Source organism: Ursus arctos, unplaced genomic scaffold, assembly GCF_023065955.2.
Source record: "Ursus arctos isolate Adak ecotype North America unplaced genomic scaffold, UrsArc2.0 scaffold_29, whole genome shotgun sequence".
Classification (NCBI taxonomy): domain Eukaryota; kingdom Metazoa; phylum Chordata; class Mammalia; order Carnivora; family Ursidae; genus Ursus; species Ursus arctos.
In genome coordinates this window covers 7,547,045-7,561,245 of record NW_026622974.1, presented here as the reverse complement: position 1 = coordinate 7,561,245, position 14,201 = coordinate 7,547,045, and the positions used below count along the sequence as shown (strand labels likewise).

General features: G+C 38.0%; 1 protein-coding gene across 7 annotated transcripts in view; it reads left to right on the top strand.

The window, feature by feature from the left end:
* Positions 1–14,201, top strand: part of LOC113261234 (24-hydroxycholesterol 7-alpha-hydroxylase) — a 90,917-nt gene that overhangs the window by 61,054 nt on the left and 15,662 nt on the right. For all 7 annotated transcript variants that reach the window (XM_057304011.1, XM_026507312.4, XM_057304010.1 and 4 more), the window contains 3 exons: positions 806–939; positions 9,447–9,542; positions 10,402–10,490. In XM_057304011.1, the coding sequence (XP_057159994.1) occupies positions 806–939; positions 9,447–9,542; positions 10,402–10,490 (319 nt within the window). The remainder of the gene's footprint in view (positions 1–805; positions 940–9,446; positions 9,543–10,401; positions 10,491–14,201) is intronic.

Below are 14,201 nucleotides of genomic sequence, written 5' to 3'. Positions count from 1 at the left end.
TATTAAGCAAATACTGTCAAAATCAAATTGAAAGCTGAGTTGTTTTAAATAATTTTCAAAATGCAAACATTTCATCTGAAATACCATTAGCTGAAATGTCTAATTGGACTGAAAGGACCTAATCCTATTTTGGGTCATAGAAAGATTGACCCCAATCCTTTTTCAGGTGTCTTCAATCTAAACATAAGCTGAGGTATGCATATTACATTCGGAATGTTTGCTGCACCTATGTTTAGAGGGAGAGCTCGTCATTCCAGATGTAATACATGTGCCCCATTGTCCCTTCCTTCATGTTCTTTTCGGGCCTTCTGAAATGTATGTTTAAAAAACCAAAAACAAGAACAAAAATGAATCACCAGGGAAGAGGTAGAAGCAGTAAGGCAGATGGCTTCTCAGATCTTTTACTTTATGCTTTTGATGCCAATCTTTTATCGCTGTTTCCTTAAGTGGAAGAAGAATTTGGACAAGAAAGAATGAAAGGAGTGAAAATTGAACCCCTTTCTGATGGACCCTATCTTAATCATTTGATAGCCATAGGAAGGTGAAGACCAAAGTTGAATCCCAGTCCATCACCTTGAAATAATCAACAATGATTTGATTTTTTGGGCCATACATTTGATCTTGGTAAAAAGAGAATGATAAAAAGAGGCCCTCAGTTACTAAACTTGGTATGCAAAAAGTAATAGCAATGCGAACACTTGTTGCCGGAGGCAGCTTCTAACCTGTGCTCATGAGCTTCCACGAAATCACTTTCTGGCTTCTCTAAGTCCACCTTTTAAAAACATTTTTGAAATTCTCTTTACAGGTAAAGATAAGATGAAAGTATCTGAGGATGACTTGAAGAAACTCCCACTAATCAAGTGGTGTATTTTGGAAGCCATTCGTTTAAGAGCCCCTGGTGTCATTACTAGAAAAGTGCTGAAGCCAGTTAAAATTTTGGTGAGCTTTGGTTGGGTTTTAAAAATGAGCACTGGGTATTATATAAGACTAATGAATCACTGAACTCTACCTCTGAAACCAATAATATATGTTAATTAATTGAATTTAAATTTAAAAAATCAATCAAAAAAAAGAGGAAAAAAATAATCAACCTTCAAAGGGAAAAAAGTACGTATTTTGCTCATATATTATTAGATAATTCCTTAAGTTCCAGGAAACACTAGTGATGCTGGAACAGGTTACTAATAAGAGTTGTGCAGCAGCATCTTATTAATATGGTTATTTATCTGTTGGTGACTATTTTAGCTAAAATATAACCCTTTACTAATCATTCTGGCTATGTGACATCATATCAGAATTAGTATAATCCTATAGAAATCAAGCAGGTGGATTAGTCTGCTGAACCAACTAGTAAGTAATTCTGAGCAACCCCAGGTTGAGGACTTGAGGGTATGAGGAAAGTTCCTTTGGCTAACTGGAAGGTAGTTTCAGGCCACAGATAACAGCTATGGAAACAGCAGGAATGCTGTGGATAATAGCAATTGACCTTAGCAATCAGCAGCTGAGCGAGGGAGAGAAGTCCTTTCTATGAACAAAGCAGGAGCAAATTCTCAAGTGCCCCATGAAAGATGTATGTGGCTGAATTCCAATTCAACAGGGAGAACAAAATATTTTTTTCAGAATGGCTTGATGTAGGGCCTGCATTATCCAGTTAGATCACGTTTAGTCAGCCCTCAACTCTTATTAGCTTTTTTACACACAGTTTGAGAATGCTTGGATTCAAACCAAGAAATATTTTTAGTAGTAGAACACAAGAGACAAAAAAATCCAAATTTTATAAAAATTGCAACTTGCTACATCAAAAGGAGACATAGTTTGTTTAACAGATCTTACATAAATGATAGCATTTAGTTTTAGTGGGATTTTAACACTTTTTGTTTTTAAATAATCTGTTAAGTACTTTAAAATATGAGTATAAAAAGGGGCACCTGGGTGGCTCAGTCAGTTAAGTGTCCGACTCTTGATTTCAGCTCTAGTCAAGATCTCAGAGTCTTGGGATCAAGCCCCATGTCAGGCTCCTACTCAGAGGGGAGTGTGCTAGAGATTCTTTCTCTCCCTCTCCCCCTGTCCCTCCCCACCCCTTACCTCTGCTCACACACATTCTATCTCTCATAAATAAATAAATCTTTTAAAAAAATGATTATAAAAGGATATGCTTTGAGGAGATATGGTCCAACAACTTGGTGTAATTTAGTAGAGGAATATGTTTATTACTCCGAATAATACTGTAATTCTTGTTGCACTTTTATTAGACTGTATTTATATTCTGGCTAACAGATAATTAGGTGAATTACAGAAGTTATTTATCTGCTGGTAGGTATCTTGATTGTTGTTTTAAGTATACAGATCCTATACATGCTTTGTTACATTTATACCTAAATATTTCAGTTATTTTGGAGCTTTTGTAAATGGTATTTTTAAAATTTTGGTTCTCAATTGTACATTACTTGTTTGTAGAAATGCAATTGATTTTATGTGTACACCTTGTATCTGCAACTTTGCAAAACTCAATGTACTTATTTGGTCCTACAAGTGTTGTTATAGATTCCTTGGGAGTTTCTATGTAGATAATATTTTACTTCTTTTATTTCTTTTTCTTGCCTTATTACACTGGCTCTAATGTCCAGCACTATGTTGAATAATAGTAGTGAAAACAGATATCCTTGCTTTGTTCCTGATCTTAAGAGAAGAGTCTTTCACTATTAAGCTAGATTTTAGCTATAGGTTTTTGGTAGATACTTCTTATCAAGTTGAGGAAATATGTCTCTATTCCTAATTTGTTGAGAATTTTAATTATGAATGGGTGTTGGATTTTGTCCAGTGTTTTTTGGATTTTGGGGGTTTTTTTGCATCAGTAGATATAATCATGCTTTTTCTTTTTAACATGTTGTGATGGATTACATTTATTGATTTTTGAATGTTGAACCAGCATTTCATCCCTGGAATAAATCTCATTTGATCATGTTATATAATTCCTTTTATACATTGTTAAATTTGTTTTACTAGTATTTTCTTAAGGATTTTTTGCATCTCAGTTCATGAGAGATAGTGATCTGTAGTTTTTTCTTTTCTTTTCTTTTCTTTTCTTTTCTTTTCTTTTCTTTCTGTCTTTCTTCAGTACTGTTTTATCTGGTTTCTATATCATGACAATCTCTTAAAAAATATTTTTTGCTTTTCTTGCACCCTTTCTCATGAACACTAATAGTCTTTATTTCTTTCCCCTCTCTTCCACCCTCTCTCCTTTCTCTCTCTCTTTCTTTCCTTTCTTCTGTCCTTCTTTTGCTTTCTTTATTTGTGTGTGTGTGTGTGTGTGTGTGTGTGTGTGTGTGTGTGTGAAAGACCATAAAGAGAAAAATCAGCAGTATGTTTTCCCTCTTCTTCTTCCTTAACTCTTTTCTTTTTCTCTCATTTCCTCTTTCTGATCTCAGATTATAAATTTGTTGTGGCCATTAACATCTCATATTTTTTCAAAAGTAATTTTACTTATTCAAGAACTTTACCAAAAGAAACACCCAAACTCAAACACATGCACACACGTATTACACTCCTGCATGTACAACCCGGATGACCCTTTATCTAACACGCTCCTTGTATGACATCAATACAGAAACCTATGTTTCATCATAGTATAAATCTTTGATTTAAACATTTTTATTTATTTTTATTTTTATTTTTTTAAAGATTTTATTTATTTATTTGACAGAGATAGAGACAGCCAGCGAGAGAGGGAACACAAGCAGGGGGAGTGGGAGAAGAAGAAGCAGGCTCATGGCGGAGGAGCCTGATGTGGGGCTCGATCCCAGAACACCGGGATCACGCCCTGAGCCGAAGGCAGACGCTTAACCGCTGTGCCACCCAGGCACCCCTGATTTAAACATTTTTAAACATTATTATACTTCTCATGCTTCCGGAGTTTTAATATTTATTTCAATGGCCTTATAATAGGCCACTGAATTGATAGCTTAAATATTTAATTATGTCCTAACTCTTGAGAATTTAGATTGTTTTCCTTTGTGGTTATTTTAATGTGGTAATTATTTGCATCTTTGTGCATAGTAAATTTTTTTAATGATTATTCTTGAAATATGTTTTAGTAGTGGATTATTGGTCCAAGGCAATAAGCACATTCATGATTCACTGCATATAATCCTCTTACACAACCAAACTGTTTTATAATTCCAACATTATGGATTCCCAATAAAAAATTTTAATTAGAAGTAATATATGTCTGAAATGATTAGAGAAGTTATAAAAAGATCATAGTCTCTTACCTCTACTTCCTCATCCAGGTGGATCTAGGCTCACTCCAAGCCCTAGTGGTGGCTCTCTTAGTGATCAGGCAACCCAGAGACATGTGCTCAGGATGCCATCTTCCAAAAATGTTCCAGAACTTCCCTTCCTTATTTTTCACAATATCTTTTTAATATTTGTAAAAGGTGCAGCAGTGTCTTCTGTACTTACTATTTCTTTTATAAATAAAATAAATATAACCTTTCCTCTGAGCAGGGGTACACTAATCACTGCGAACTTCTCCCTGCAGAGTTGAGGCTTTAACTTTGAAAATGACAAGTTGCACAGCTTTTTCTTATTATTACATAGATAAATCATGGTAATTATTTTTAAGAAGGAAACCACTAAAAAAAGCTAGAAGAAGAAAATAAAGATTGCTTGAAATTTTACAAGTGTGATAACCACTAAGAACATTTTGGTATTCTCATAATTTCAGATTTTTTTCCTGTAGTCTATGCATATTTTAAATTTAGTTGGGACTGTACTGTGCTACTTTTCTCATTATCTGCTTTTGTATGAATAGTAGTTCACAGAAGTTTTCTGTCTCAATAAAAGACATCTATACCACTATAAATTGTAGCATAATAATCGAATATGTGGACATAGGATCAACTTTTAAATCAGTTCCCTATTCCTAAATGCATACGGCTTCCAGTTGTTTATAAACAGTGCAAAGATGGGTATCTGTGTAGCCAAATTCTGGTAAACATTAGTAATTATTTCCTTAGTATAAATTCATACAATGTGGCCCTTTTAACCTTCATAAATTTTCTAGAACAGGTGGAATGTCTTTGTTGAATACATGAATGGGTCCCAGGAATTTGGATTATAAAAACATTTCAAATGGGGTCATCTGTGTCAAGGAGTCGCAGAGGCTCATGTTTGTCCCCCTGTTGGACAACTGGTCAACATCTCTTGCTGTGAACGCTGCAGGTGCTCTCCTACTGCTCTTTCCTGATGTTGTCTGAACATGGTCTCATTGTTTATTTTTGATTCTGTACTTACTCCTTTCTATATTTTTGGAACAAATTAAAGTGGACAAATACTATCTACTTTCTTTGACTTATTCTATTTCTTCTTTTTCTTTATTATACGATCTTTCCAAAACTTTTAAACTTCTACCAGTATTCTCTTTTCAAGGTTTTATGCCTTTGGTACATAGTTAATGTGCAAGAATGGCCGGAAAAGAGTAAACAAGGAAGTGTTGGAAAATACAGATAATTAAACACTATTAATTATCTTCTCAAGGCATTAAAACATGTTATAAAGCCACAATTAAAATGGTGTGAAATAAAATCAAATCAAATGGTATATACTGGTGTCAGACTCGGTGTTCAGTATCAGTATAACAGACTGGATAGATAACACAGAAACGAACACTTTTGTACATAAGAATGTAATATAGCATAAATGAATCATTATAAGTCAATGAAGGGGCAAGTGTGGTTTGGGATGACTGGTTAAAAATTGGGTGTTTTTTAACTTTCAGAGTAGCAGTTCTCAAACTTTTTGTTCTCAGCATTGCTTTGTACGCTTAGAATTATCGAGAACCCCAAAGAGTTTTATCTATGTGATTATATCTACCCAGACGAACTTCATTAGAAACTAAAGCTGAGAAATTGTCATAATATTTATTGGGTAAATAAAAATAACAAGAAACCTAAAATAATAGCATGATTTTATGAAACATAACTGTATTTTCCAAAACATAAAAAAAAATGTAGGAGAATAGCATCATTTTAAGTTTTTGCAAATCTGCCTAATGCCTTGCTAATAGAGGACATCTGGATTCCCATAAATATGTCTGGAATCAGTCTGTTGTGATATATTATTTCCGTTCATGGAAATGAAGAAAATTCAGCCTCACACAGACATGTCACTGGGGAAAGAATAGATACTACATAGTCTTTTCAGATATGGCCGTTCTCTCATACCTCACTGAAACTCAACGGTGGGAGTTTCTCTCTCTCTCTCTCTTTTTTTAAAGATTTTATTTATTTGAGAGAGAGAGTGAACATGAGCAGGGAGAGAGACATAGAGAGAGAGGGGGAAGCAGACTCCCCACTGAGCAGGAACCCCAAAGTGGAGCTTGATCTCAGGACCCTGAGATCATGACCTGAGCCCAAAGCAGATGCTTAACCAACTGAGCCACCCAGGCTCCCCCAACAGTGGGAGTTTCTTAAAAGTTTGTTGCAATCTGAAATATCGTGAATTTTTTGTACACAGTTACATGAAAATCCCTTGGTTTGTCCTATACTTTGAATGAGTCTTTTACCCAGGAATGATTTTTGATGTCTCAGAGCCTCTGAAAAGGTCTTGAGAACTCCCGGAAGTTTCTAGACCACCTTTGAGAATCATTATGTTAGAGAGAAAAGGGCTGTCAGAGCTTAGGATTCATCAATGAAGCCCAAAGATGAACAGATTTGAATGTATCACATTAAAATTTAACATGTCTTTTTTTAAAAATATAATCCAAGTTAAAAATAAACCAAAAATTATGAACAGATGTTAATATAAGTACAACACAGGGGTAAATAGTTTTAATATTTAAAGAACTTGCAGATCAATAACTAAAGCGTGGATATCACGTGGATTAATGAGGACAGGACATGAACACAAGAGTTCATGGGAGAAAATAACGTGGAAAATTGCTCAACAAATACATAGAAATGTGTATAGCAACCAAAAATAACCTATTAAGAATGTCAGATTAGCAGAGAAGAGGGCAATGAAATTGACTTTCATATATTATAGGTAGAAATAGGCACAAGATTTGAGGGAACAGTTGAGCAAAACATATAAACAGCCTTGAAAAATATCCAAGCCCTATGTCTTCTGAACATCTGTCTTAAAAGATTTTATATGAAAAATGCTTTGTGGAAGAAGATGCTTTTGATGGCATTATTTTTTATAGAAAAAAACGCTAGGGAATGATTAAGTTATTTATGGTTTAATCTACCCAGTAAAAGATTGAGCAAACATTGGAGATAAAACTTCACAATGTGTCTACAATATAAAGGAAAAAATACTTACGCTATAATATCAGGTGAACAAAGTAAGATTCAAAAATTAACTATTCAGCATGATTAAACCATGTTTAACAAACACTAAACTTAGATAAAAGTACTGGAGGGAAGTCTAGCCAGTTGATGACTGTTTTTTGATGTTAGCCCTCTGGTTGTTTTCTAGCTTTTTCTATTTTTCCGAATTTTCTAGAATTTTGATAGCATTTTTTTATCATGCAAAAGTGTATACTCTTTAAATTTTTTTAAAGATTTTCTTCATTTTGAGAAAGAGCATACATGAGCTGGGGGAGGACCAGAAGGAGAGGGAGAGAGAGGATCTCAAGCCGACTCCATGCTGAGCGTGGAGCCTGTTGTGTGGCTCTATCTTACACCCTTTATACCATTCATCAGCCTGGCATTTGCTGCTGTGCCAGGAACTTCTTTCTGGTCTCCTCCGTGTTGCTAATGTTAATTCCGTTGCTGAGATTCCATCTGAAGTCTTTCACTAGCCGGTATTGTAGGCTGTGGCAGCCAGCAGTCTCCAAGTTAGAATTATGGGTCAACAGCCACTGAAGGGGTCTATTCGGTATGGAGGGGAAAGGCAGCTGTTGACCTGCCTGGAGCCCTGTCCCAGGGCTGTCCCCAAACCCATCTCCAAACACACATCAGGGCCCTCAGCAGCCGATCTCAGAGTCAGCCATGAGTTCTCTAACCTCAGTTCCAGCAGGGGTAGAAGAAACAGACAGGCCTGGGATCTCACAAGTCTTTTCCTACTTCAAAAATGGTAAGAGGGAACCAGCAAAACCTCTCTCTTCCCAGTTTGAGAGTTCTTTCCAGTGTTCCTGGGACTGCAATTGCAAATCTCAAGCAATATTCAGCCCCCACTGGAGCCAATAGGGCTTCTCTTTGGTTAAAAAATGATGACCCCAGGGTGCTGGGTGGCTCAGTCGGTTAAATGTCTGACTCTTGATTTTTGGCTCAGGTCATGATCTCAGGGTCATAAGTTGGAGCCCTGTGTCAGACTCCACACTGGGCATGGAGCCTGCTTAAGATTTTCTCTCTCCCTCTGCCCCTTCCCCACCTCTAATTAAAAAAAAAAAAAAAAAAAAAGACCCCTCCCCATATGCCACTTCCTGCTACTATAGAAAGACGTATTTTTAATTGTAAGGTGCTCATATTCTAAATGCGTAAGGTAAGTATTTGCAAGTATCTTGAGGACATTTCAAAATTCTACAGTGTTAGGTAGATAAGTGGCTTCCAATGATTGGCTCCGGGAATTATTAATAAAATGTCTCTTCCTCAGTAAATTTGACAGCCATCTAGTGGTTACACACCGTGAGAGAGTTCTTTGTCCTGTGGTTCCTGAACATGATGATATAAGGGTGATTTTATGATGTGGTTTTTAGTTCTTAGAATAATTTCCATATCATGAAAACCTACGATAACATAAATGGGGAAGGACAACACAGACTGTCCTGCTTGAGGAAACACACTGCTTAGCCTCAGGGCACAGCCACAGGGATCCCAAACACAAAATCAACCAGAGAAACACACAACACTTGCTCTGTCCTATGTCTTCCTAACCAGTTGTCTTCATATTCTTTCTGCCCTAACAGTTGCTTCAGGAGTAAGAAAAAGGGAGAGAGAGAGAGAGAGAGAGGATCTACTGCCTCTTCCCTGACACTATCATGAGTGTCCCCAGAGACAGAACACCCACTGCCCCCGTCCTCGGTGCACTATGGCCAGTGTCCTGTGTCAGATTTTTCTGTTCCACAACCACAACCTGGGGGTCCACTGTGACTCCCATCATCAAAAGCCACTTGCTGCACACCCCAATATCGACCATCAAAAGCTGTATCACAGCAGACATATACTGGTTTCTAAAATGTTCTCATTTATCTCATTTACCTAATACTTTTCCCTGTGTAACCAAATTTATGGGCCATGTAGCGAATCATCAGAATTAGAACGTAGCCATTGCCTAAGTTGGAAAATAGAAATGATCCTTCCAGGAAAGAATGAGATTCTTGGCCATTGATTATAAAATGTATAAAATGTATACAATATTGTTGGAGCATTATTTTTTAATGACCCAAACTCTCCTGAACGCAGATTTTAAAAAATGACTTGAAACTGATTCTTCTACCATAGAATTACACTGTTCCTTCCGGTGACTTGTTGATGTTGTCTCCGTTTTGGCTGCATAGAAATCCAAAATATTTTCCTGAACCTGAATTGTTCAAACCTGTAAGTTATCTCTTTCAATATACATTGTCCTTCGATTTTAATTTTTTTTATGCCAGGAGTATGAATTCGTAGAGTAACTATCGCCATGTCATTATGCAGCCCTATTCTCTGGTAACTAACAATCAAGTTGACTACAAAGGAAAAATTAGGCTTGTAATATGGACGGTATAACACAAATGAGTTTGTAACGTTTCTGGAATAAGATTCACCAACTTTAAAGTAAATGATCTGAAACCAGCAAAGTACGTTAAAGTCAATACGTCTGGTTCTAGTAGAAGACTTATTTTATACTTGTCAGGCAGTTGCTCCTGTTATTGGTTTCCAAGGAGTATAACAAAAGAAAAATAAGGCAAATTAAAACTGCTTCTGTTTCTTGAAATTGGGGAGTTACGGGGCTGAGCAGAATCTTAAGAGTTCATTTAGTCCACTCCCTGCGTTTAGGTAAAAATTTTAAAAAAATGGCATCCAGATGTATTCATTCCACATCCCAAGTTCCCTCCACTAAGCAGGGCTGCCAGTAACTTATACCGAATTTATTACCAAGGGCAATTCTGTGATGGAGCCCGAGATCTTATTATAAATAGTCTTCCTTTTCTGAGGTCAATTCTGTGCTTGATTTACGTTACCATTTACATTTACCACTTAACAGAATTCTTTTTAAACCTTTTTATTTATTGGTTCACATTCCAAAAACACAATTGTGTCTGATATTAATAACAGGTTGGAAAAAAATTACCAACAGCCCTGCAACTTTATATGCAAGGATTAGCTGTACAAAGTCATTTTTAGCCTAGAGAAATAAAGTTAAGCTTATTTATATAAGGCTGATTTGGAAAAAAAAAATGCTTTCTTCCCACAGGAACGTTGGAAAAAGGCAAATTTAGAGAAGCATGCTTTCTTGGACTGGTTCGTGGCATTTGGAAGCGGGAAGTACCAGTGTCCTGGAAGGTCAGTGAGACAGCTGCACCACATTTATCCAGAAAGTCTAAGAAAGATGATGGCTCCGAGGGGGGAAACTTTGGCTTAACTCCCCTTGTCTTTATTATCAAACTGCAGGGAGATCCAGGGGACCACGTTTTGTTTGGTTGGCTAGTTGTACTGTGCGATGTCTTTGTGGGAACGTCTACAGTGGCTTCTGATGGGAGACCTCATGAGAACAAAATATTATAATTGCTGCTGTGTGATGAAAGCAGGGTTATGAAAAGGTTTTTTTATAGAATGGATTAGAGTGGGGCATGACTTAGGTTATATAATCATGCTTATATTCCGTGTGAGAGACATGAAGTGGTAAGATCTACCAGATTTGGAAAATAATTAGAAATGGTATCGATCAAGGGGAAGGATTTGTGGAGGATTATGGCTTGAATGTAGGTGGCTGGAAGAGATGGTGGAAATAGAGAAATCAGGAGCAAGAGCAAATTTGGTGGACAAGATGTTAAGTTTTCCTTTGAAAACTATTTAGTCTGAGATGTGGCAGAATATATATCATATTATACATATAACCCATATATATAACCCATATAACCCAAATCTATAGGTTAAATCTGAATGTTGAATAAATGTAACAGTAAATAAAACCTCCATAGTCTAGTTTTTCTATTGTTTCTGCTTTTGAAAGTCCTTAACTTTTCTGTTATTTATTTTAAGTAGACAACCCATGAAACATTGTTTCTAAAGACAGACAAAGCAGCATTTTTCAGGAAGGGAATGACTTCATTTGGACAGTATTCTAGCAAGACGGATCTTTGCACTAGGAATTTAATCCCACAGATCTTTAGTATAATCCTCAGAAAATTGCACCCATTCTAAATTTGTATACTAAGAGCCAATTTATTTTCTCATGTACCAAATACTTAGTGAGTCAGAGAAAATTGCCTTTCAAGTAGCTGACGATCAAAGTTCATCATGAACACATTGTCTTGTGGCCTTGCAGCTGTCACCCCTTGGAGTTCAGGCCACTGAGGCAGTATGAGAACCCGTCTCATTAGTGAACACAGAAGGTTTTGCAGAATTTAGTAAATTAAGTATTCAGTGCTGCTATCAGCTGCCAACCAAAAATCAGAATGGAAGAATATTGTTCCTGCTCTGAAGAATGGGAATTCTGGAAATACGTTTGGAGGAAGAACCCCTCACTAGGCATTTCCCCATAGCTGGGAAGCCCCTGGGTACAGGCAGGCAGGGAACTCCTCCCAGTAATCCTATTACTGGAGAAGTCTGGTAGTTTTGCAGAAGGACAGGAGAAAGCAGCGAGAACTACCAGACTTCTTCAGCAATGGTAGCATGCAGAATGAGGTGTGGCCTTACAGTGGAGGTTCTCCTCTTAAACTATGGATTTAAATAAAGGAATAGGACAGGGGATTTCCAACGTTGAGTGGGTATCTCTGAGAGTTGATGATCTCAGCACAAAGGAATGTGCTTGCTACACTGCACCTCCCCCCCCCCACCTCCAGCCAACAGCCTTGATTTCCCTTGCTTCCCATCCCTACAAGAGGATGCCTCGTTGGCTGTCTCATTGTGGTCATTGATATGGGTTACATTCCAGTGTAAAGCAATAGCTCTGATCTTTGGCAAGATACCTCCCTTACAAAAGCTTGCTCAGATAAGAAGAGGGTATAGTCAGAGTAAGTCTACCACACTTGAGAAGTGGAAATGAAGCGTGGATTCCTCAGGAGTAGAAACTGCGATCTCCACTTTTTTCTGTGCGTTTGGGTCCTTCATATAGCCTGGGGCAGTACTAGGCCACCACGTCATGGGCTTGTCTTGAATTTTTAATGAAAATCACACAGCGATGGGAAACTTCATTCAAACATAGGTCCCCTGATAGTAAATTAGTAGTAGTAGTAGTAGTAGTAGTAATCGGCCAAACAGACATCTCTGGAACATCTAATATTAGTATGTTTATTCTTTCATTCAGTAAATATTGAGTGTATGGTCTGTGCCAGGATAGGGTTCTAGAAGTTACCTTGGAAACAAAATAAAGGATGAAGTCCCTTCCCTCAAGGAGGTTATAGTCTAACTCAAGTCACCTCAGGAACCCCTGGGGAAATTCAAAGACACCAAACACTCCTGAGTCACTTATCATGTAGCTGGAGAGATGAGACAGAGCAACATGAAAAACATGAAAAACATGGAAAAGCTCTACTTACCAGCATAAGATGACCCATGAGAAATGCCAGATGCCATATGCACAGAATAACCACTGTAGGAGTTTTGAGGAAGGAGATTAGAAAAGGCTCTATGGACGAGACGGGAATCATCACTACGCAGCACAGAGGAAAGCATACCTTCCCAGGGGGCAGTGATATCAAAGTTTGAGGGGAAGAGGAAAAGAGAGCCCTCAAAGGAATGGCACAGGGTGCAATGTACCTGTATGTTGGGGCTTGTGAAGCTCTGCGTTCCGTTGTTGCTACATGTTTCTTTAAATGATAATACAGTCGTAATGATTGTGCCTTACTCAGTAAAATAGCCTCGCGGTACTTGCAGACGTACTTGTGTACTTAGAAATAGCTGATTGCAGGCGCCTGGGTAGCGCAGTCGTTAAGCGTCTGCCTTCAGCTCAGGGTGTGATCCCGGCGTTCTGGGATCGAGTCCCACATCAGGCTCCTCCGCTATGAGCCTGCTTCTTCCTCTCCCACTCCCCCTGCTCGTGTTCCCTCTCTCGCTGGCTGTCTCTGTCAAATAAATAAATAAAAAATCTTTTAAAAAAAAAAAAAAGAAAGAAAGAAATAGCTGATTGCTTTTGAGGAGCGAGCACACTCAAATCTCTGTGGATTTCACGAGAAGTTGCAAATTCAATTTACTCTGAGGAATTTGTTACATAAACAAACGCATCCCCTCAACTCTGGTTGTTAAGTAGACTTGAACAAACTGTATTTACTTATCCAATTGTTTCCTAACATGTTCCCTACGCTGTGCACATGTCCTGGAGGGCATATAAAAAAGGGTTAGAAGGGAGGGTGGGAAGGGGTGGATGCGGTTAATTCCAAGAAGGAGTCAGGCTGCCAGACCCCTTTACGAATTTTTAGCCCTGGTTCTCTCTCTTGCTGCTTTCCTGAGGAGCAGTGACTCCCTGAAAGGAGCCCAGAAACCACTGGCAAAACTGCAGTCATTCCTTTCCCAGCCATTTCATTTTGACACTTCATTATGAGGCTAAGATTTAAGTCTGTCAAGAACAGAAGAAGCAATTCAACACTGACTTTTGATACTCGGGCCAAAGTGCTTCTAAAATAAAACATGTTCATTTCTGAGCAGAAAATGTCAGAGAAGACCCTCTTTTCCTGTTGTTTACAACCTAGAGCTCCAGCCCCTCTCTGGAACACGGAATACCTGGACAGGATTTGTATCTGTGGAGAGGAAGAAAGGGCACTCTGGGCTGGGGGTCTTCCATCGGTCTCCCCTCTTTTTTTTTTCTTTTTTGGTGGGCTTTCTCCCCTCATCCAACTCAGTGACTGCTCTTGAACAAGTTAGATGTCTCCTGATCAGAAAGAGGGTTTAATTCCTAGGAAATGAGGACCGAAGTAAAACTGTATGGTATCACCATACTGTCTGTGAGCTGTTGTCTCCCCATCATCTAACACCTTCTCTTCCCTTCCTAATAGCCCTCACTTTCATTTGGGCATCCGTGGGATTCTGGGGTGCTGATTCCACCCCCAGCTCCAG